We start from the raw sequence: 25356 nt of genomic DNA, 5'->3' as shown, positions 1-25356 counted from the left end.
GTCCATTTCATACACATGAATTTATTCTTAGAGTTAAGTGAAGACTCAAGTTACATGTGTTTGGCACTGAAGATAGCTCTCATCATTCATGTGTGTGTGTGTGTGTGTGTGTGTGTGTGCACTGGACTGAGAGCGATTGCTCAGCAGAAGAGAGATGACTGTATGACGGAAGCTCAGCAGGCAATTCGAGTTCTGCTTGAGTCCGCCGTCTCCTGCTGCTCTCATCTCCAGCCTCACGTGTTCCTCCGGCATCTAAAGGAAAGGAATCTGATCTAGAGATCCGTTCGGGGAAAAAAAAGTGGCAGCGACTCTCTATCGAAGATTCTCTCACACAGAGAGAGGTGTGTGTGTATACACACACAGACACACACAATCTCAAAATGATTGAGAAAACCTTCCAGTTAAATAGAATTGTAACCCACCTCTGTGGTTCACTCTGTCTCTCTCACACACACACACACAATCTCTTCCTCAAAACGGACCTTTTTAACCTTTTCCGTCCACAGCCTCTCGCTGTGTGGACGTTCTCATGTGGCTGTCGTGTTGTCAGCACACAAACTCGCTCGCCTCACCGCTTCCTATGGTACAGTAATTTTTTTTTTTTTTAATCAAATTGATGAAGGCCTCCGTTCCTCCCCAAGAGAGCCGCGAAGCAATTTAGCGCTCATGATACAGCGGCTGTGCTGCTAACCGTCGTAACCAACTGTCAGGGCCTCGCGTGGGAGCTAATTTGAAGTCATTAGGTGCGTGCAGCGTGCGGGCAACAATTTGTTACGGCGGTTAGGAGCGCGCCTGACATTTCTGAGCGCCTTCGTTTAAGATCTGTCCTAGGCTAGGAGCAGGCCAAATTGTAAACTAATTTAAACATCACTCAGCATTACAGGGACTGCTGTGCCGCTAGGCCTGCTAGATAATGAAGCAGTCTGTGTTCGGGCACAGTCGAGTTAAAAACGCCTCGACTCGAGCTACTTCACACTCTCACATGCATTCGCTCTTCTCTCAGATTGCTTCTGTAACATGCTCGCTCGCTCTCTCTCTCTCTCTCTCTCTCTCTCTCTCTCTATATATATATATATATATATATATATATATATATATATATATATATATATATGTGTGTGTGGATCTACTGTAGGGATATGTTTTCTTTGGGGTAAATATGAAGACAACACAGTGCAAATGAGTTGAAATGAGGTATCTTTACTAAATGAAAACACACTGGCTGGTTTTTGAGAAGCCGCACGGATGTCAGCGTTCAGAGAAGGCAGGCCAGTGAATGGTTTCAAAAGAGAGAAGGAGACTGGAAAGCCCTACTGAAGACCCCCTTTTTATCTGTAAATATAACAGAATAGAAATTTGGAGAATAGAAAACTGTCATGTAATTGTGACAGGCCTTATCGGAGCAAGGGAGCGCACAATAGCGGGCCAGTCGCACTTCACTTCACTTCACTTGAGGAACGGACAGAGCGGCGTGTAGCAGCACCTTTTTAGCGTGACAGGCTTCCCACTATTAGAGCGCCTTTATGGCAGCTGAAATTGCTCAGGCTTCTCAGGGCCCTATCTCAGGGACTTTTTTTTTTTTTCTTTAGTTCCCTTTCAATTCTGGCCGGCGGGTGGATAAGCGTGTGCTAACACAATGTGATTGAGGTGTAAAATGGAAGCCTGTCTTCTCTAATCTCTTTTATGTAGATACTGAGGTACGTCCTCAGTCCACTTAATTCTTCTCTCTCTCTCTCTCTCTCTCTCTCTCTCTCTCTCTCTCTCTCTCTCTCACACATGCACTATTGTCGGCATTTGTAATTGCATCACGTGAGAGAGAAAAACTGAGGCTGGAAGGAGACTCTTGGTCAAATATTGCAGCTAGCTTTCACAGGCTGTAATAAAGACGATTAGGTAGCCTACTCGGCCGCATTGTTGTGGATTAGAATATTCACACCGAAACCTTGTTATGAATAAAACGGGGGGTTGGGGGGAATCGTAGAGGTGCTCATTCAGCCCTGTCTTGCCTCTTGATTGAGGCATCATTATTGGCTGATCTGTATATACTAGGCTCCATCCTCAGGCTTCGACACACACACACACACACACACACACACACACACACACACACACAAAAGGAATATAGAGAGAGAGAGAGAGAGAGAGAGAGAGAGAAAAGCGCCAGACCGAAGCCACAGTCTTGCCTGAGGCTGTAGCCGATCTGTGGGTTTTCTATTTATTTATTTAATTGTTTGTTATTTGCTTCGTTTATTTATTTCATTCCTCTGTGCCGTTGGGCTGCGAAGAATGTCTTAATCAGGGTAGTGAACGTGAAGGAATTTTGGGAAGTCACCAGCGCACCAGCAACTGGAGCATGTTCAGGCTCTTTGTAGAGTATCTGTGAGCTATGATTATGATTATGATTATGATATGGGGGGGTCATAGGGGGTGGCTTAGTGCTTAGCACGTTTGCCTTGCACCTCCGGGGTTAAGGGTTGGAATCCCGTCTCCGCCCTGTGTGCACAGAGTTTCTCCCCGTGTTTCAGGGGTTTCCTCCAGATACTCCAGTTTCCTCCCCCAGTCTAAAGACAAGCATTGTAAGCTGGTTGGCTTTTCCAAATTGTCAAAGTGTGTGAATGAATGTGTGTGCCATTGTGCATCAGGATGGGTTGGCACCCCGTCCACGCTGGCCCCTGACTTGTGCCTCAAGTTCCCTGGGACAGGCTCCAGGCTCCCACCGTGACCCTGAGTAGGATAAGCAGTGTGGAAAATGGATGGACGGGTGGATGGATGGATGGATGGATGGATGGCTGCACTTTTCAGACTGATGACTCTCACATACATGCGCTGTCTCGTTAGAACATTAGTCATTTGTAGGCTGAAGCCTCACCATTTTGTAATCACATCCAAACATTGTTACTGTCAGTAATGAAGGTAGTGACCCAGTTTTGCCTCGCTACTGCATACATCTACTGTATGTAGTCTTTGCACTCTCATCCCTCTTTACTTCATTCTCCTCCCCTATACGATCCGAGAAACACTAACCCCAGTCGTCCCAGCCATCCCCTTTCTAGCCAATCTCCAAATGGGGGCCTGTCTGTCACCGCCCCCAGCCTGACACTCTGCAAATATTGATTAATAGATGCCCTAAGCTCCTTTTAGCAAATCAAATTTTCACTTTTAGCTGGGGTTTCGCTCGCCCTGCCGTGCATTCAGCAAAGTGAGAGGCACTAAATTAAGTGTGACAGAGAAAATGTCTGGAAAAAAAACAAAGCAAATACAGCGAAGCGAATGGTGTGTGTGTGTGTGTGTGTGTGTGTGTGTGTGTGTGTGTGTGTGTGTGTGTGTGTGTGTGTGTGTTAGGGAGACCAGGAGAAGGAGTGCGTTTGAGAAATAAGCACTGAAAGTAATGTAAGCACTGTATACGTGTGCGTTACATACCGTAGATGAAGCAGCAGTGATGTAAGTTCTTCTTAACCGTGTGTTGTTCATCATCGTCGTCGGGTGATCTCATCAATCTCTAGATTGGTCGTTTCGTGGACGCCAGGCCATAAATCGTTAGGAAAATTAGGAGCTTCGTCATGCGCTTCGCTCCGAACACTGTTTAGAAGCTTTCTCTGACTCCCACCAACCTGATCGAGAGATGACACATTTATTCCTAATCACTAAAGAATATTTATGTCTTTTTTCCCCCTTTAATACGGACTGTATTAATTATTTAACCCATATTACTGATTACTCATTTTATGCCTGCCATTCCAGTCAACACGACACGTTTGACCTTTCTAATGCCGTGATGTATTCTGTCTGTCTCGATTTATTGTTGAGAAATTTCTACAGATTATTTGAAGTATTTCGTTCTCTCTCTCTCTCTCTCTCTCTCTCTCTCTCTCTCTCTCTCTCTCTCTCTCTCTCTGCGCATCCTGGACTCAGAATTATGCTTAACCAAGCAAATAAATTCGCTCGTTAAGAACGAGTTAAGTAGTTTTTTTTTATCAATTACGGATTTTTTCTAAACTTAAAACATTTTTGTCCCTCCTAGATTTGGAGAAGGTTATTCGGATAGATTATTGTAATTCATTGTACTTGGGTCTTCCTCGGTCATCTCTTGCTCGTCTCCAGACGGTTCAGAACACATCTGCAAGGTTGTTGACCAAGGCAAAGAAATACGATCATATCACCCCAATCTTAGCATCGCTCCACTGGCTCCCGGTCCAGTTTAGGATCCAGTTTAAGATTCTGTTGTTTGTCTTTAAAACTCTTCATGATCAAACTCTTTCTTATCTCAAAGATCTTCTTACACCACAATCATCCAGCATAGTTTTTAAGATCTTCTGATAGGTTTCTTTTGTATGTCCCTCGATCCCGTTTAAAAACTAAAGGGGTCAGAGCTTTTTCCGTCTCCGCCCCTCGTTTATGGAATCAACCGCCACTGGACATCCGCCTTGCACCCTCAATTATCATTTTTAAAAAGAGGCTGAAAGCATATCTCTTCTCCCAGGCATTTTAATCTCATTTTTTGCTATTGTCTGTTGTTTGTCTTTATTTGGTTTTATTCTGTGTTCTATTTGACTTTTTCTTACTCTCTCTGTTCAGCACTTTGGTCAGCTTCACTGTGCTTAAATGTGCTATATAAATAAAATCCACTTTACTTACTTACTTACTCTCTCTCTCTCTCTCTCTCTCTCTCTCTCTCTTTCTGCCTCATCTACATGATATGAAGAGATTAATTGCCTGTAGACTAAGCAACACACACACACACACTGTAGAGAGGATATCACTAGTTCTTTCAAAGATAGGACTGACAGAACGGTCGTCAGATAAAATATTAAATATTAATAAAGCATACGAGAATTTATTTAAAGTAATAATAATAATAATAGAATAGAAACAATGCACAGGTATAACACACCGGCCGCATTATTCACACATCCATCAAGTCGATTCTCTTGTGTGTATTCAGGAAGCTGTAGATATGGAGCCAGTACAGGATCTAAAAATGGATATATTACTTAGTAGCAGATTTCCGACTGTTCGAAAATGCATAACGGGATTCGTTCCTTTAATCGAACTCGATCCTTTCGAATTTAAAATAACGCACAGTGTACAGTAACGTCTGAACCGATGTCAGAGACTGTAATGCCTCTCGCGTCGCAGCTGAACAGCTACTGCACAGAAATGCTAGGTATTCAAATGCTACGTATTCAGACTAGCGTGACCTGTAACTCCTTTGACTTCCTCTCAGAAGTGCTGTTTTCTTGTCCATATAGAAATGAGCAGCTGAAATAAATCAAACGTCTGAATCTATACACTGTCAACACACACACACACACACACACGTGCGCATTCACATGCACAAACACTCTCTTTGCCTTCATAGATAATAGAAGTGACAGAAGTCATGCCTGTTGTAGAGTCCACTGGGACAGCACCTGTGTTTGTTGTCACATCACAGCTCTTAGGGCTTCGTGCATTTGTGTGTGTGTGTGTGTGTGTGTGTGTGTGTGTGTGTGTGTGTGTGTGTGTGTGTGTGTCCCTGCATGTCTCTCTTGATAAAGGACACTATTGCTGTGTAAAGCCCACAGTCGTGTCCCATCAGTGCGAGTGTAGATTTGACAGGAAGCGCATTCCTCCTAAACTTTCACCTTTCTGTGGCCCTCTGAAAATGCCGCAGCGGGTCCTGCGTCACCCTGCGCCTCAGCGAAACAGGGCGGCCCTTTGTGATTGCTAGTTGAAAAAACAAGGCATTATTGCTCGTATTTTCCCTCTTATTAGTTTGATTACATTTGCAAATCAAATCAATCCATCAGGCGCTTTGTGCGAAAGGAGGCCGCATCGTCGCGCAATCTGAGAGGGCCTCCTAGTAATCTCCGCCTAATAAGATGCAAATGTGTCACGTCAGTAAGTAACCAATAAATCACGGCCTCGTTGCCGCCAATCATTAACTATCCGGACCAGCAGTCAATTTTTTGGTATTTTCAATTTGCGATATGCTGCTGGAATATAAAGATAGATGGATGTAATTACGCAAAACCAAACTCCATTTCAACTCATCCTCACACACACACACACACACACACACACACACACACACACGACCCCTCCCTTCTCTTTCTCTTTCTCTTCCTACTGCCCGGCTCCCATCTCCCGCAGCAAATTTACTGGAAGGTAGAACAGGCTTGTCATCACATGGCATTATTTTTCCGGAGGTTCATGCAAAGTTCACGCCGACGGGCCCTGAAATGGCCCCCCACCCCAAAATAACAGTTCAGAGGGAGGGATCCTCTCCATCAGACGCTAAACAGGCAAGAAAATGGGATTGGATTCGAGCTGTCAGGCTGCTCTGAGGAATTACAACCCCATGTGTGTATGTGTGTGTGTGTGTTTAGTGTGTGTGTGTGTGTGTGTGTGTGTGTGTGTGTGGAAAAGATGGGTTAAACAGGCCTTTCCTGACACGGCAAGTCACAGGAAGGATGTGCTTAATCGAGATGTAAATTATTATCGATGTGGTCGGGGCTCTGGCAGCAAGGCCATGTGAGAATGGGACCTACTGTGTTGCTTATGAATAAAATGATTGGACATCTTTAAGTGTGCGACACCCGGCACTCCGCACACTGCGACACGAGCGAACAGGACGGAGCACAAGTGGTCCACGCTGTACTGGTTCATGAGTAATAATAATATTCATGCTGTCTAATCACACAAAGCTTCTTTACTATAATAAATACATATTCTATTAGAACTATACCATCAAATACATATATATATATATATATATATATATATATATATATATATATATATAAGGAATGTCATTTTTAGTATCCTTTATTATGTGTGATTAACATGCATATTTCTCTCTGTGTACACACACACAGGAATTCAAATGTTTTATTTTATTCTCTCTCTCTCTCTCTGCATGAGAGACGTTCCCTCTTTCTGTAGTTTATTCTGAGGAGCCATTCTGTCTAGTAAACCTGAACCTGCATCAGCACATTTTTTTCATGCCCAGTTTATTTTTTTTATTCCAACTCAAACTCCTGTGTGGACCCTGCTATTGGCTTTCATGCGATTCTGTCTGTCCTGAACTTGGAAATTTGCCTCGACTACATTTCGACTGTTTCTTCACGCAAACATGTTTGCCCGCACACTTTGCTTGTTTTTAATAGCGTATTGCATTGAAGCATCCAGAGACATACAGTAAAGACACACAGTCAGACACCGCTGCAGCTCCTACCCCCTCACAGGCCCGTGTTAGCATCCGTGCAGTTGGATTTATAGTTTATCTTTATCTGTCGCTTCATCTGTGGGTAGCTATTACAGCAGGCCTGGCCGGCTTATTGTTTGGGCCCTGATGGATCTGCGCGTAGTCCATCACGCGTGATCGTGCGCCTGGAAAGCCATCGGGCCCGCCTGATGATGAAATACGAGCTATCAGCCTCGGTAATGGCTGTAAAATTTCATAATTACATGGCCTTTATTGCATTGCATAATGACCCTGAAGCAGTATGAAACAATTAATTAAGATTTTCAGCCGTGCCTTTTTGCAGAAATTAAAAGGTGCTCATTGCCATGGAATGGGGGAGTCGCGTCTCATCTCCGACACATTAAGAGCATGCTTTAAGCACAGGCTCTCTGATGACATTCTATTAAAAGGCCCAATGCTCACAGATGACTGTTTGTTGTTTATAGTTGTGTGTGTGTGTGTGTGTGTGTGAGAGAGAGAGAGAAAGAGAGAGAGAGTAAATGCTAGCATTCACGTAGTGATCATATTTGAGGTGTTCGCAAACCCGAGGTATGAAATGAGAGGCTGCTGAAGGAGCGATTGACATCTGTGTGTTTTATATGAAAGCTGCGGAAGACATGGATGTTATTGGGTTTATTTTTCAAAAGATGGGTCTGTATGAAGAGCATAATAACTTTATTTTCACCAATTTAATGAGAAGATTAAATGCATTTAGTGGCCGTTTTTGCATGTGGCATTAGAAGACTCTCTCTTCTTCACTTCAGACGCTTCCATTTTATCTCTCAGGTTATGATCAAGAAAGTAGAGCTACATTAACATATAGAGCTCCACAACTCTGTGCATTAGCAGTCCGTATTAATACTAGTATAATCCTTGGACCAGTTTAGTGGCTCATTATTGATGTAGGAAGCATGTCGGGAGCATACGTATGGTGGAACAGTTTTTAAGGGAAGCGCTACACAAACATTGCACTAATAGGACTTCCCTGAAGCTGTTGCTGTACCTTCCAGGGAAGGGGAGGAGAGAAATGGATCCCTCAGGAGTTGCTTTTCATTGGGGCCCAAAAAAAAAAAAAAAAAAAAGCCTGATGTCATATACAGTACTGTGCAAAAGTTTTAGGCACCCTTTTTTATATTTTTCGTACAAACTTTATTATAGATTTTTATGTTATGACTTCTACATTATCAAGTCAGTACAAAAAACATTTTAGATTCCCAAACATTTGTTTTCCAGCACAGAATTAAAATGTTATGGAAAAATGTTTGTATGTCAGTAAAGAAAGCAGCATATTACGTGGTAGGAGACACTTTTCAGACAAAAAACACAATGAAGGCGGTTGGATTTTTGCTGCAAATATAAGAAGCGAGCGCGACAGTCAGAGTCTCCAGAAGAACCGTGTCTGGTTCTGCAACATGCTCAGTAACACTTACAGCTCATTTCCTTACAAAACTGCACTAATTCCACCTTTGTTTTTTGTTTTTTTAGAAGAGGGTCGTCACACCAAATACTGCCTTTGTTTCATTTATTACAGTTTACTGCTCTTTATAGTATTTTTTTTTTTTTAATGGAGAAAGTGTCATTATTTTTGAAGGCATCTTTGCATGTGCAAGACTTTTGCACAGTACTGTATATGATTATATATATCATTAGAGATTCGACTAATCAGATTCTAGGATTGTTATCAATTCCTCATTTCAATGTTAAGCTGTGAAATCCGCGAAAAGCCTTTCGAAATCAAATGTCAGCCCGCATTCCATCTAGTGCCACCTAACCCTCCGGTCTCCTCTGAGCGCGCGCGCCAAGTGGTCACGACGGAGCCACTCGACGGCGAGCCAGAGAGCGCGAGAAGCGGGGTAATTAAAATGTAAATATTGATATTTCATTGTTTGAAATGGCTTCCCATCCGGGTTGTTAATGTCACTCCATCTGTGAGAGTGTCTCTCATGCGGTCACTTTATTATAGTCCAGGGAGCTCCTGTTCTCCCGCTGCCCTGCCGCACTGTACTCGGCCCGCTTCGTTTTCATATCTAATTAAGTGGAAAAGCACGGTCCGTACAGTAATCCGCGGCATCTTAACCAGCTGCCTGAGTATTTTTGAATTAATCTGCACCACCAATCGGCCCTTAATGTATGCAATTAAGAGGCTGCCGATTGCTAATTAGGTGCATTAGAATCAAGCGGCTTTGCACACACTTTGTGATTAGCCGACAAGGCTGCCCCCCCCCTCCCCCCAACCACCCACTCCCCCCTTCCCCAGGGGCTGCGCCAAATCCTGCACGAGAGAAAAGGGGGAAGAAAAAAAACACACAAACAAGATATCCAACATGCCACACGAAGACGTTAACAGCCTCGGCTTCGGCTTCGGCTGAACGTATCAAGATGGAGCAAATTGAATGCTTTTTTTTTTTTTCTCTCGTCGGTGTTTTGTAACCGAAGCGTGCGCGTGAACGGGGTCAACTGCAGTTTAGTCAGTTATGAAATGTCAGAGTGGAAATCCCTTTATGATTCGAATGTAACAAAGCGTTTGTGACACAAGCAGAAGCATAAACATAATGTATTGTGTAAAAAAAAAAAAGAAAGAAAGCAAGAAAGGCCTGAGGGAAAAGAAGTCAGTTTGTGTATGTGTGTGTGTGTGAGGCCATGTTTATATACCTTGATGGGGACCAAATATCCACACAAATATAGACAAGAACATCTGGCTGTTTTTGTTTGTTTGTTTGTTTTTTGTTTGTTTTTTGTTTTGTTTTTTTTTACAAAAACTGCAGCTAAAAGAGTGGAATTACTTTTGTTTACTAAGGTTAGGTGTAGGCATAGCATTACTTAGTTAGATCAATAATTATTTTAGTGTGTGTGTGTGTGTGTGTGTGTGTGTGTGTGTGCGCGCGCGCGCGCGCGTGTGCATCTTTTTAAATATTGATGGGGACCAAATGTCCGCACAAAAATTTGTTTTTAATATATATATATATATATATATATATATATATATATATATATATATATATATATATATATACACACACACACACAACACACACACACACACACACACACACAAACACACATATATATGTATTTATTTATTTATCAAAAACTTCAGCTGAAAGACTGAAATTACTTTTGTTTACTAAGGTTAGCTTTAGGTGTAGGCATAGCATTAATTTGCTGGATCAATAATTATGTCAGTGTGTGTGTGTGTGTGTGTGTGTGTGTGTGTGTGCATGCAGCTCTCAGCTCTCGTCATCACTTCCCCAGCCTAAAGACCTGAGAGACTTGTGTTTACACACACACACACACACACACACACACACACACTCGCACTGGTTTGTTTGCCTTTTTCATGTTGGTTTTTGTTTTGCACACGTTTTTTCACTAGCTCAATATTTGCCGTGCGGGTGACTGAAGGCGAGGACGTGTCGTGTATGGGTATGCTAGCAGCAAGCCGCGTCAACGGACATTGAGAAGAGGCTTAGTGTCTGGGGGTTATAAATACACACGCATACAGTACACACTCATGCATGGGATGAATGATGAGTAGGCTTTAATGGTTAATCCGCTTAACACACATGGCAAAGAAAACTAGTTTTGTTTGTTTGTTTCTTCGCATCCCAAGTGGTACGAAGTGAACATTTGTTTTTGTTTTTGTTTTTCCTCCTCAAGTTTTCCAACCACAATGAAGCTTTTCGGTTTAGTCGAGTCCTATGATTCGAGTCTTTATTTAGTCAAGATGGCAGATGTTGCATTGCTTGTGTGTACTGGTCACTTGAATTGGCACAGATGGCTACAGAAAATGTGTGTGTTTACTTATCATGTTCTCTTTAAGAAGAGGTGCATCATAGTAATAACCCTCCGCCTTTCTCTTTTACACTTTTGCATCTGCAAAATAACCCTACTGTACTGTGTTTCTTGTATATAGGAAGAATTGAGCTGAAATGATTTGTGTGTCATTTGGATGAATGATTCATTTGAATCATTTGAGATTTTTTTTTCCAGTTACATATAAATTATCACCAGTTATGTTTTTAGAGCACTCTGATAAGTTGGCGGTGTCACTGTATCAGACAGGGAGCAATTTATTTGTGTGTATATGTGAGAATGCTGTTGTTTTGACATTATGTGACATCGCATACACAGATACCATAGAGACTATCATAAAGACTATCACCGCATGCTCATAGAGAAAGCAAGGAGGTGATGATGCAAAGAGTGAAAGAGAGTGTGTGTGTGTGTGTGTGAGTGTGTGCCTGCCCACTGAAAGGCCTTCTCAGCAGTGTGAATGTGCAGTCAGAAGAGATTTGGCAAACTCTGTCGCTGAGCACTCGTGCCCGGTAGGGGTTAACTTCGCTTGGCTGAATCACAGCCTCTTTCTGTCATCCTGCAACATGCCATGCACACATACACCCAGACGCTTAGTCCTCCTGAAAAGCCACTGCTGATTTCACAAAAGCTAGGCCATCAGATTTGTTCTTCCATGTTTCTTCAAACGCTCGGAATTCTTCCCTTTTCCTCTGCCACGGAATGATTCATATTTTCTTTCTGTTCAAGGAGTTAGATTGTTTGGTGCCTCTTGGTGTCAGTCCCCTCTGTAGGGTGTAGGAAAGGTTTGGGGGTTGGGGGTGCGGGGGGGGGGGGGGGTGCTAAAGATCCTGTATCTCAGATGAGTTTCATCTGGATAGACATGTCTGCTTTGAGCCTGGGGGGAAAAAAAGCACTCAAGGATTAATTGACAAATTTGCAAAGCACTGAAATGGATACGGTTTTGATTATTCCAACAACTCATTATGATAAATCAAAATATAAGATTTGGCACATGAAACTTTCTCTGAGTCGCCTGTATGGCTGAGATTCCTTTGAGGAAGCGGCTGTACACGGTTACTGCCGTCCAGATTGCCACGTTGGTATTTAATTCAGCTCTTTAATGATCTTCCCAGCGCAGCCCTAGCTTTTAAAGGTGAGCCCCTATCACTGTTATCGCATGCCTCTTTTGTGAAATGAATTGAACAGACTGGGGGAGAAAAAAAAGAAAAGAAAGACAGGCAAGAAGAAAGGACCCCGGGACGTAACTTTAAAGTTTGCCCCCAACGTAAATGCCAATATAGAAACCTCTTCCGTCTTTGGCAGTAAATTCGCATTGATGCCTCTTCTCTTCACGCTATCGATCCGGCCATGAGAACGCAGATTTGTATCTGTTAATTAATGCGTTCCGAAACTGCATTTGTATTAATCAGGGAGATAAGAAAAATTGGATGCCCGTGCTGGCATGACAACCGTAAAAGCAGGGACCGACCCCCCGATAAAATCGTTGATGGACTTCAGTAAAGGTGGGATGAGGAGGTTGGGGGGAGGAGGGGGGGGGAAGCATCCTTCCACTCAATAAAATAATCATCCAGCTTTTAATTATTCTGTGGGGAGATGTGTTGGAGATCAGGGAACGTGTAAATCTAATTATTTACTAACAGCAGTGACTGGGAGGGAGGGCTATGATATGGCACACGGGGAGCTCCAGGCTACGGGCTCTGTCCATCTGCCACTGCTGTCCTCTCCCACCCCCAGCTTGGCTTTTCTAGCTGTGCAACTCACCCCTGTACTGTCTCAGCTTCGAATTGTCCTCTTTTGTTTGTTACCTAAACATACCCAGTCTCATGGTAGTATATTATTGTTTTCGATGTAATGGTTTAAGATTGTAAAAATAAGTAAATAAATAAATAAATAAATCTCACTGAGAAGGATGGCAGGGTTTGTATATGTAGTTCATGGCAGCATGTTCATTTGCAAGAATGCAGCATGTTACACTGAAGACTTCCTTTAAAAAAAAATTGTCCTTAATGTCTTATGATGATGTTATTAAGTAGTGTTGGACGTTGCTGCCAACTGGCACTCCGCGTCCACCAGCAGGCCAGGAAGTACACCAACTGCTCAGCGCATGCCTAACAAGATCAGGGATTTTAACAGTTTGGCTAATAAATTAGCGCTTGTTGTAAATAATAGGCTAAATACGTACTGAAACCTTAAAGAGATCTTGCCAATCAGGATAAAAAAATGGTGGTACTTTCTATCTCAGGCTAAGCATTTCTCTCCCACCAATGTGCTTACGTGTGGTACTTCCATCACCGGTGATGCCTCATATTCTCTTCGAAAAAAGTTAACAAATCAGAGAGATCGCGAGCCACCTATCAGTGTTTGCTTTCTGTTCATCACATCCCGTTGCCCAGACTGTCGTACTTCAGGTCATGCTCTCACTCATCTGCTGTCCATTGGTATCTCATGTTTTTGCTTTTCTAAGTCTGTATCAGGAATGTTTTTTTTTTAAGAGAAAGGAATAGAAAGGATGGGAGGAGAGGAAAAGATAGAAAGAGAGAAAGAGAGAGAAAGAGTAAGTGATATGAATGAGGTGAGCAAGAAGGAGAAGGGAGTTTGAGGCAAGCAATTAGTCTTTCAGCTTCTGTGATGGGAAGAATTGATCCATGCTGCATGTTTGGCGAGATAAGGAGTTCCCTCCTGCAGGATGCCCCTTGGCCTGCTGCACAGAGCGAGACAAGAGCCTCACCGAGCGCTGGGCGCCTCTCCGCCCTCCCTCCATTCTTTGTTCCCTCCATCCTCCTGGAGACCACAACTTTAGAATGCCAATGCACTTCGAGTCCCACGGTCCTCCTCAAACTCCACGTATAGTTCCTGTTATTGCTCACTTTCCTCTCTTACCATAGCTCTGCATCAGTATCATCATCTCTTGGTTGTGAGAAGTCAATCCTATGATACATTCACATTTCACTAAAGCAGATAATAGAGGAGGATTTGTGTTTATAAGCCACTCCACCTCTCACTGGTGCTGTCCTCTGGCCTCTGCAAAAATACACCAGGGCATTAACTACATTAAACACAACCTTAGAAAATCCATAAAGTGGTTTGAAGAGCTAAATGAGGAGTAGACATTGAGTGTTAACACCTCTTTTTGTTTCATGTAGGCTTCTCCACGCTGTCTCTGGCTGATCAGATGAGTCTGCTGCAGAGTGCGTGGATGGAGATCCTGATCCTGCGTGTGGTCTACCGGTCACTGTCATTCGAGGACAAGCTGGTATACGCTGAGGACTACATCATGGATGAGGACCAGTCCAAGCTGGCTGGCCTGCTGGACCTGAACAACGCCATCCTGCAGCTGGTGAAGAAGTACAAGAGCATGAAGCTGGACAAAGAGGAATTTGTGACTTTGAAAGCTATAGCGCTTGCAAATTCAGGTGAGCTGGTCATCTTCTCTTCTCTCATTCTTCCCTCATTCTGACTAATGAGAGAAGTCATCGTTCTGTTTATTTATACAGAAAGTTTATAGCATTCAGGATTGCTTTTTCAATAAATAAAAAAAAATCTTATATATTATATACACTCACCGGCCACATTATTAGGAACATGGTTATTTATGGAAATGGATATTTCCAATCAGCCAAACAAAAAACATCCAGTGAGCAGCAGTTCTCAAGTTAAAACCTCTTGTTGATGATGAGAGAGGTCTGAGGAGAATGGTCTGGCGATGGTAACCACTCGTTACAACTGTGGTGAGCAGAAATGTATCTCACACATCGAACCTTGAGGCAGATGACCTAGTACAACAACGGAAGACCACATCAGGTTCCAGTCCTGTCAGCCAAGAACAGGAATCTAAGGCTATCATGGGCACAGTCTCACACAAACTGGACAGTTGAAGACTGACAGGACAGAAAACCACGTGACTTTTGTCCAATCTTCAACTGTAGTGTCTGACAGGATTGGAACACGACGTGATCTTCTCCAGTTGTAGCCTCAAGATTCGATATCCATTCTGAGTTGCTTTTCCGCAGGTGTAAAGGACGGTTATTTGAGTGACTGTAGTGTTCCTGTCAATTCAAACTAGTTTGGCTGTTCTTCCTTCATTTCTCTCATCAATGAAGCCTTTCTGTCCTCAGAACTGGACGTTTTTTGCTTTTTGCTCCATTCTGGGTAAGCTATAAAGATTGTTGGGTGTGAAAATCCCAGGAGATCAGCAGTTTCAGAAATTCACAGTCCAACCAATTTGGTACCAACAACTATGCCATAGTCAAACTCACTGTGATATTTTTCCCCCATTCTGATGTTTGATGTGAACATTAACTGAATCTTTTGACCATGTATCGGCATGGTCAAAATATATATATATATATATATATATATATATATATATATATATATATATATATATATATATATATATATATATGACTTTATGCACCAGACTGCTGCCACATGATTGGCTGATAATTGTATAATTGCATGAACGAGCAGGTGTGCGAGTGTTCCTAATAAAGTGTGTTGCCTGTCTATTAATATTTGAATTATGACACAGTTAGCTTCAGCAAATTTGTCGTCCTTTCATTAGCAGAAGTTCAGTGTTGTAAGGTGGGTCAGTACAGAAGGAGTTAAACTCTCTGACAATTGATGACTTTTTCTCCCGTGGCATTATTAGGCACAGATCCATCGGATTAATCCGATACAGAATAAATGCAGAGAGCTCTCAGACACCGCATTCTCTCGTATTCTCTCTCTCTCTCTCTCTCTCTCTCTCTCTCTCTCTCTCTCTCGCACTTTGTTTGAAGGCATGTCCCTTTTCCCTCATTAGCATAAGTCCATCTTCAGATACCTCTTAAACCAGGAGCGCATCAACGTGCACCTGCGTGTCAATAACACACTCAGATGTGCACCCCTCCTGCCCCTGCGGCTCCTTTCCTTTGACCCCATCTTTGAACTTTATCTTGGTCGCTGGCCGTCGTGTTTTTTCATCCCCCTCCCCCCTTTAATTACAAGAAGGAAACTGTCGATAAAATCTGTTAAATGGGATGCAGCGAGCAGCTTGAATAGGAGGGCAGCTATTTGTTCAAATTCTCCAGCGTTCAAGGTATTGACAGTTTGTTTTCTGAGGCCATATGTGACGATCAATCTCCGGCTGGGTCTGGCCATGCTGAAAAATGAAAAAGCAGATTGCTCTTGCTCTCGCTCGCAGACAACAGCTCGGCCCGCTGGACACTCGCGGCCCCTGCTGCCCTCCAGAAGGAGAGGGTTGCGCGGCTCTCGAGAAATTCTTTTTTAATTGATTTTGTAATTAACAGTTCATCCCTCTTGTCGATGACCATGCGCCTAGAGACCGATGGGATGGCGATTGTTTTTTGGGGGTAGGGGGGGTGCAAAAGAGGCTAGAGCGATGTGCAGATTTATTTAGATGGACTTGCACCATCCCTCTCCTCCTTGTGCTGGACATGTTCCCCTAGTCATGTGTCATTGCCTGGTGGCTACATAAATGTGAATCATAGCCTGTGATCACATTCTGCAATTCAATATTTTGTAACAAATAATAATTTTATTTAACTTAGTGTTTATAATGATTTTTAGTTCGTTTTTAGTCTCTAGGCCTCTCATTTTTTTCTGACTCTCCCTTGCTTTCACAGTCTCTCTCTTTCCTTCCGCGCCCTATCTCGTCCTCTCGTGTCGTGTCACACACTTATGTTATTGAGGTTGCCCTATCGCGCCTCTCAAAGCTCCGCTCCCAGGAGAAGCGTGCATAATACCAGAGTTCAAAGGTGTGCCATTTTGTCACACTCTTTTTTTTTTCTTTTTTTTTTAGAAGAGGGAGAAGAGAACAGAAAAAAAATATTCTCTCCTGCACTGTTTTCTTTTTTTTTTTTACACCTTGCTATCAAGCAAATTTTAAATAAAGCTTATTTCTTGACCCTTTCTAGCTGTACACTGCCATGAAATCGACTTATCTGACTTTTTCTATCAGTATAAACAAATGAAGTCTGATTAATAAGATTAGTCAGGACACGGTTGGGTTTCTGTGTGTAGAGTATCACGACTCTGTGTTTAGTTGCTGGTGAGCAGGACGATGGGAAAGCGGGAGGGGTGTGAGCCCCCTGCTGGGCAAACAATTTACACCTCTCTACAGTAACACTGGTACAGAGATCAAACGGACAGCACGACTAAAGCTTTTTTTGATAATGAAACACTGTATACAACTTCCACAACAAAATAACATTTAAACCTAGTAGGCTAGGTAAAAAAAAAAAAAGAAGTACTTTTGCAAATTTTTAAAGCCCTGAGTGTCTACTTTCATATGAGCCATTAACCGCTACTGTGACATCACAATTATATTCGAATTTCCAAAACAGGAGAAAGTCGATATGGTATTACAGCATTAATTTGAGCGTGATGTCATTATAGAGTAGCAGCACCTCACTGTATTAAATGTGAATTGTGCTACTGTAAATAAGTCCCCTTGGCTTTGCCCTCAAACGCCGTTTGTGCCAAAGCCTCTCTTGGACTTCTCTTTCTGATATAAGCTAACACAGAGTGTTAAAGCAAGAAGATCTCGCTTCTCAAGCCCAGACAATGATATATACGTTTCCGCAAAATGGTGTAAGTTGTCTGGTACCTCTGCTGATACTTAGATTGATGGCACTGCCGGCATGGCAGGCTTGGTGGAAAGGTGCAGTTAAGCATTTTCCTGGCAGGGATTTCGGTCTCGTCATGGGTCACTTTTTTCAGATGGCCAAAGCCCATGTGACTGATGGACGAGACCTTGCTGTCTGAATTCTAGATGGGCTCGGATTGGGCGTCCTGACACTGAAGGCTCGGAATATTGAGCCATTATGTGAAGCAGACAGACTGTACACCGTGCTAACTCTTAAAAACTACCGCTAACAGTGAAAGCACTGAGGGACTCCTATACGTGATTTCTGCCTCATCAATATTTGACCCTGCAGTTATTATTTAGCATGTAGTTATCGATTCAGAGTAATGCATGGATTGTAATCACTTGGCTAAAGACCCTAGTGAATGGCTTATGGCTCACATGAGAACGCACAGTATCTCTGGCTTTGGGGTGTTGTTTTGGATTTGGCGGCCCATTAAAGCACCGTCTTTACCCGAGTGACCGTGTAAAGGCTTTTTTTTTTTTCCTCCAGACTTTCCTGACTTGGTACAAAAAAAAGCATTAAAAATTCAACTAGCATTCTGTATGCCAACTATTTGGCAGAACCCTCAGCTCAGTGTTTTCAATAGAGTACAACCCCAGGAGAATGTTATAGCAAAGAGCATTTAGTTCTATGAGTCTTGTTACAAACGTCGAGGTGCTCTGGCAAGTGTGCACGCCTTGCTAACAAGCAAATATGCAAATGGACCCTGTCTGACATTCCTCTTCGACAATGCCAGTCATGCGGAGGGATTGACGCCTGAAAGGCGTCTCATTGTCTCCTCTTGTTCAGGCTCATGCTTCGTATCAGCTTGCTTCCAAGTGTTGTTCCTGTCGCGTGTGCCATTCATCAGGCCCGCAGAGAGCCTTGTAAACATGCGCTGAGCGCAACCTCGCTGCTTAATACTCCAGTGTGCATTTAATCACTGTAGAATGAGCTCCAGCCTGGCAGAAAGGACGAGTCAATCCCCTTTTCCTCACTTTTTTAGCTGTGATCCTCTGCCTGTTTTTTTGTACACGTGGATAAACAAAAATTTCATGAACAATTATTGCATCTGCTTGAGCTCTAAGCTTCTTTTCAATGAAAGGTGTTTTGCTCTTATTCGCTATGGGTTTTTTTGTGGCATGCTAAAATGTATTCAATTTGAATAGCATGCCTGATTATCTGACGTGTCATGATTTTCTGAAAATATATAAAGTAAGATTTCTTGTTTTAACATAACTTACTGTGAGGTTCATCTATACATCTTTATGCTATTTCAACCACTATATAACAAAGTATGTGTGTGTTTTGACGTTTAGACTCTATGCATATAGAGGACGTGGAGGCAGTGCAGAAGTTGCAGGATGTGCTGCATGAGGCATTGCAGGACTACGAGAGCAGCCAGCACGCCGAGGACCCGCGTCGCGCCGGAAAGCTGCTTATGACGCTGCCGCTGCTGCGCCAGACGTCCACTAAAGCCGTGCAGCACTTCTACAGCATCAAACAGGACGGCAAGGTGCCCATGCACAAACTCTTCCTGGAGCTGCTTGAGGCCAAGGTCTAGCTTGGCCACCATCGCCTGGACCGGTTCTGTCATCATGGAGCGGGCTGGGCATACACACGAGCACTCTCACTACACTGGGCAGGCTATGAGGCTATGACTGATATACCGTTTGCGAAACTTTTCTCCATAAACAACGGTATCTAATAATGACAACTTAACCTTAACAATACTCCGGACTATTGACATTATGCTAGATGCATAAAAGAACGAATAAAGTGTGGTTGTTGAGGAAAAAACAAACAAACATGCTGAATAGGACAAAAAAACTAAAGACTTTTACTATTTATCAGCAGGACTTCGAACCAGCTTTTGACTTGTTCTTCTCTGAAAACCGGTGCAGTTTTTAGAGTTTTCTTTGTTGATTTTCACCTAAAAACGGAACCTGGATCCAAGAATGACAAACCCTGCCAAAGGAAGGAGTTCCACTGAGTGGGATGCCAATGAAACTGTAATATCCCAAACCCATGTCCAATAGTCCCTCTTTAACGAACGGCCACAACCTAACAGCAGGCAGTAGTGTTACCACCTGACCTCACAAGAGCAGTCCGACAGCGCATTCGCCAAACAGAGATTTTGTTTGTTTGTTTGTTTGTTTGTTTGTTTACTTCTGCCCCCAACCCCATCTAAAGAAGCCACTCCTAATGTTCATTTCAACCACAAGCAGTCACTGGGGCTTGATTCCCGTCTAATTTCCTTTCGAGTCTTCCAAACACTTCTAGCCACTTTTAATGATTTCACCATTATCTTTTCAGGGAATATCCTGAGCATTAGTCTCTCATGCAATACAAAAACAGAGGTACTGTAGTGGACAAGGAATAGACTCGTTTATTTATTGATATTTTACTGTGCTCAGTGCATTTGTACTGAAGGGTGTAAATATGTAGTATGGATGTCATACTAGCATTTGATCACATGTTGATAATTGAACAGTTTTTTTGTTGTTGTTTTTTTCCTACCGACTCTAACACTTTTGGTATCTGTTACGAGTCGGGAGAAAATAAATGCTTGCTATCTTCTCTAAGCAATAGAGGTTTTAAAAAGGAGTGTAAATTTATGCAATTTCTGTTCGTGCCCGTGTTTGTTTGTTTTTTTTTTGTGTGCGTTTTTTTTTTTTTTTTTTTTTTTGGCGTTTAGGGGGGTTTTTGGAAATGTGATCTCTTGCAGCTTTAACTTTCTTTCCTTTATGTGGTTGATACAGTGTGATATTTGACCGATATGGTGGCCGGAAGGACCATGAACATTAACTCAACACAACGATATATGCATTTATATTACCACCAAACTTACTTTTACTGATATCATTTTAATCCAAGCAGTATATTAGCACTTACGAAGACCATCATTGTAGCTCTAGTTTCATGTGGTTCTTTACCAGGGCCTTGATATCATGATGTAATCTTTAATATGGAAATTTTCTTTAGCAGAGGTCAAGTAATTAAGCAAGCTATCCACTACAACCAACAAAAATATGTCAGTATTAGTAGGTCTATGGGGTATTTTCCTGAATCTTCTTTAACATTGTATATTGTAAATGAACAGATTATAAAACTAACCCAAGACATTTTATTGGAACAAAATGAGGAAAAAAAAAAAGAAAAAAAAAAGTTCAGCTTCTACGTGTTCTGTGTCTGCTGTACTTTTTTTCCTGAACTGCTTCTTTCTTTTCCTCCTTTTTCTTACGCTCCATGCGATGATGATGATGTGGTTGTATTCTTCTCGTGGTGATTCCACTTTTTTTTTTCTGTGTGTGCCGTCCACTCTTTTCTCTCTCTCTCTCTCTTTTTTTTTTTTAAAGACAGGGTAGAAAACAGAGACACTACTGGATGTATGAATCCTCAGGAGACATGGATGAGGGGTTTCAAATAACTTTCTGGCATAAAGGACTCTTGCAAAGTTAGATCTTGCTAGATCAACAGTTTCATGATCGATGTAATCTATACTGATGTATAAGTGATTAACAGCTATTTAAAGGAAGGAGCAACATATATTTAAAAAGGGATCATTTTATCTAACTACTTTCCTGTAGACTAACACTGTACTGTATATCTTAGGTTTAAAAAAAAATGCTTTTGAGTATCTCAAAATAGTAGTGGATTTTTAAAAAAAACAACAAAAAAAAACGATTATTCTTTCTTTCTTTCTTTCTTTTTTAACACGCTGCTGTACATAAGGCCTTCCATGCTGAGCGACTCTTGTAATATTATCTTTAAATCCTTGAGGCTGCAAAGGAAAGAAATGTTATTTGTTTTGATGTAGGATCCAGTTTCTAACACGCTCGCTTCAACTTTGTGTGCTAAATAAAAATGAAGAGAAAAGGACTAAAAAAAACATCATTCTTGGAATAAAACAGGGATAAGGGTTTTTTTTCTCTCCCTTCTGTGTTCTTTAAATACTGTGTAATAATTGTCATTAGCGATACAAAATCTATCATTTAGAGAGTGCTTTGGAGAGTGTAAAGTTATTCTGAACATTAATCATGGCTATTCGTTGGATGGTCAAAAACTGGAGGGTTCCTGTTGTTGATCGGAAGTTGGCACTTTCGTATTTTTGATTTTTGATCTTTTTTTTTTACACAGTTCATGGCAGAATGGTGCGTTTTCTTCCTTTGTGATTTTTCTTTCCTCTTGTCTATTGCATTTTGTCTTTCTTATGACTTTATGACTTATGATACAGACAGAACACCATGTAAACATGAAAACATGATCTTTATTTTTTATTTTATTTTTTTTTAAAAGTGATTTAAGCTTAGCTTTCATTTTTATAACGTCACACAGATGTTACAGCAAGCGGTCCTGGGCCTGGGTGCGTTACAGGAGCTGACTTGGAGTCAGCCGTCACCCTTTCTATAAATTCAAGACAAAACTGACCCACTTCGAGACGTCTGACTCACCGTTAAAGGCTGAGAGTCCTGAGTATTTCCTTTTGTTACACAAAGCATTCGCACAAAAAGATGGATTCTTCCAAAAGGATACTAGTATTTTCTGAACTTCTTTTAGAGATACTTACTGCATAACTTTGAACAGTATAGTCCCAAGGTTAACTTAGATCATTGAGAGAAGGCTCTATTTGCTCTATTCACTCTGTCTGTTTTCAACATACTGTATTAACGTAGAGAAATCAAAGTGTAAATTACCAACGATACATTTTTCCAACATATTTTCTTATTTAAAGCAATATGTGTGGCGATCAGGAGTCACACTCTGCAACTGACTTAGATCAAAAATGCTGTATTTATTGGACTATTTTGCAATGTAAGAAATAATAGGGGGGAAAAAAATAGATGATGTACAAACAACTGATATTTTTTATTATAGAGGACCTTATGGGCATGGGTTGTATTTATTCTCGTCTGCGAAATGTATTGAAGGATTTTTGCAGCAGTCAAACATGCAAATTGTAAGAAACACTAATCAACAGGAAGAACTGGAGGAAGAAGGGAGGAGGAGGAGGTGGGGGTATTTAAAAAAAAATTAACAAAAATAAAAAATAAAAACATATATGATCAATAAGATGATATCAATTTCAGTCCAGGAGTTGCTGAAACAGCCTGTAGTGAGAACCATGTCTGTAGCTCTAGATGTGCTCAACATCAGTGAAACAATTACTTGTATATTTTTGTGATGTGTACCATACAGTGTGCTCCAACAATTCTGTCCATTTGTGTAAATGTATTTATTTTACATTGTATATATTGTTCAATGCAAAAAGAGAGACCTATGATTCTGTAACTACGATCAATTCAGATGTGTAACTCCAATTATGCCTTTCAGGATAATGGTAGAGCAATATTAAAACATGCTTCCAGTTTTGACTTTGGGCTGCTTCCTTTGTTTCTCATTCACACTTAAAAAAAAAAAAAAAAAAGAAAAAAACAGTTTCTTGGCTGTTAAATTGACCTTTTATTTTTACTATTTACCAGTTTACTGTTTAAGTAGATACATTTGGATTCTGGACATTTCTCCCTGGATGTTCTAGTAGAATTCTCGTGCATACACTATGTAATTTCTTCCATTTCTTTTTACCTTTTTAATATAAAAAGGGGTCAAGGGTCTTATATAAGTGCCCCCGTGTTAACACCGCTAACCTATCAGACCATCATTTACATAACAATATTTTAAATAAGCATAATTTACATACAGTTAGTCAAGGAAAAAGGTTCCTGTGAGCGGCCAACAGCAAATATGTTGTTATGCAAACATTATGCAAAGCCAGTATGAATAAAATGAAACCTTCTGCTTATGTGCAAATATAATAGAAACGCGCTCGAGTGAGAGATACACACTCGGAGTACAGTATAGAAAAGCATGTGCTTCAAAAATAGATTTGTCTTTCCTAAGTTAATTAAGGGAATATTGTTGCACATACTGGATTTTATACGAGGTATGAGTATAAACATAAAAATGACTACGATATCGTATAATACTGCGTTATGCGATAAAGAAGAGCTATAGGCCTGCTGTAAATTCAACATAATGCAATAACAATGGAAGTGGATTATGGACCGTGCTACCGTTTTCATTTTTATGAAAGACACACCTCCTTTTAAAGGTGCAGTAGGTAATGTGTTTATTCTTTCAGTATTATAATAAATAAACTGGATATATACAGACTGGTGACATGGTAGGAAAAGGAAAAATCGTTTAGTGTTAGGCCGCCGTGAGCCTACTGTACTGGCAATGTACTGGAAAGACAGGACACCATTCTTCCAAAAGATACAGTATCTCCTCATTTGGTGTTTGGATAATGGTGTTCATTTGGGTTGAGATGTGCTGCCTGTGAAAGCCAGAGCATATGATTTCCATCATTTTCATACTTATCGAACTATTCAGTGAGCTCTGGTGTCCTGTCTTCATAGGATAAAGGTGATCCGTCGAAATAACTTTTGATTTCGATTTAAAATTTCGGTGTATTGTGGTCACGATTAACGCTTTTACATCGGAACGTACGTTAAAAGCAAAGAAATGTTTGGTGTGTCAGAAGTGACGCAGTGGTGGTTTCCTCGTACTGTCCAAAAACATGGACTGTTGAGCTGTCCAGGGTGAATTCTCCATCTTGAACCAAGTGTTCCGGGGATAGATTATGGATCCACTCCAAGTCTGATCAGGATGAAGATGAATAAATAAATGCATGGACAGACTAAATACTAAGAACAATAAGAATATTAGCTGCTATCAGCTGTTATTGGATGGTTTGCATGTTCTCCTCGTGCTTTGGTAGTTTCCTCTGGGTACTCTGGTTTCCTCCCCCAGTCCAAAGTCATGCCTTGTAGGCTGATTGGAATTTCCAAATTGTGTGAATGTATGTACGATTGTGCCCTGCGATGGGTTGGCATGCTGTCCAGGGTGACCTTGTGTAGGATAAGCAGTATTGAAAATGAATGGATTGAATCAGTTGTTATAATGTTATTATTGCCAGTGAATCATTTGCCTGGGAAAACTGTCCCACTCCCATAATGGTTCTTCACTCAACCAACATCTTATTTTCTCTAAACAGTAAACATGACAGAACGAACCGTATGCACACTACTAGATATTTCAGCTATTCACAAAAAAAAAAAAAAAAACATGCTCTTTTGCCAAAACAATGTAATGACACAAGTTATAACCCGACCCTGAATCTAGAAAATCGATAGGATTTGGACACTGACTTAGCCATGTGTCTCCAGGATGCCATAAATCTGCCTCTTTTACACCCATCAGTGTCAGTGAGTTTGAATTTGAATCTGTGCCTGGCTATACAACTCAAATTTTTACATATTGCTACTTTAACTGAAGGGCTGAAAGGATTCAGGACAATAAAAATAACAAAATAAGGAGATCACTTGATCCCATTTTTTGTCGGGGTGGTGGTGGTGGGGGGGGGGGGGGGCGGGGGGTTATAGAGTGGTGAGGCTGTCTGTCTTCTATTTGTATTTATTTATTTATTTATTTATTTTCCCTGTGTCGGCACCTTACACAGCCACACTTCATTCTGCTGCGGTTACAATATTATTGTCTCAGAAAGGGTAGAAGAGAAATGGCGGACGTGAAAAGAGTTCCTGACAACTTGATGCAGCGATTGAGGCGTGTGCACTCAGAAAGTAATCAGCCGCTAAGCCCTCAGGCTGCCGAGCGGACACA

At 41.5% G+C, this 25356-nt stretch overlaps 1 protein-coding gene across 4 annotated transcripts in view; it reads left to right on the top strand.

Annotated features, from left to right (window-relative positions):
* The window catches only part of esrrga (estrogen-related receptor gamma a), a 76306-nt gene extending 53253 nt beyond the window's left edge, over nucleotides 1-23053 (top strand). For all 4 annotated transcript variants that reach the window (XM_047157520.2, XM_017477228.3, XM_017477230.3 and 1 more), the window contains exons 7-8: nucleotides 14185-14454; nucleotides 18993-23053. In XM_047157520.2, the coding sequence (XP_047013476.1) occupies nucleotides 14185-14454; nucleotides 18993-19237 (515 nt within the window). In that variant the 3' untranslated portion in view covers nucleotides 19238-23053. The remainder of the gene's footprint in view (nucleotides 1-14184; nucleotides 14455-18992) is intronic.
* Nucleotides 23054-25356: the final 2303 nt, after the last annotated feature.

This window comes from Ictalurus punctatus, chromosome 9, assembly GCF_001660625.3.
Source record: "Ictalurus punctatus breed USDA103 chromosome 9, Coco_2.0, whole genome shotgun sequence".
NCBI classification, from domain to species: Eukaryota; Metazoa; Chordata; class Actinopteri; order Siluriformes; family Ictaluridae; genus Ictalurus; species Ictalurus punctatus.
This window is presented reverse-complemented; position numbering and strand designations above follow the sequence as displayed.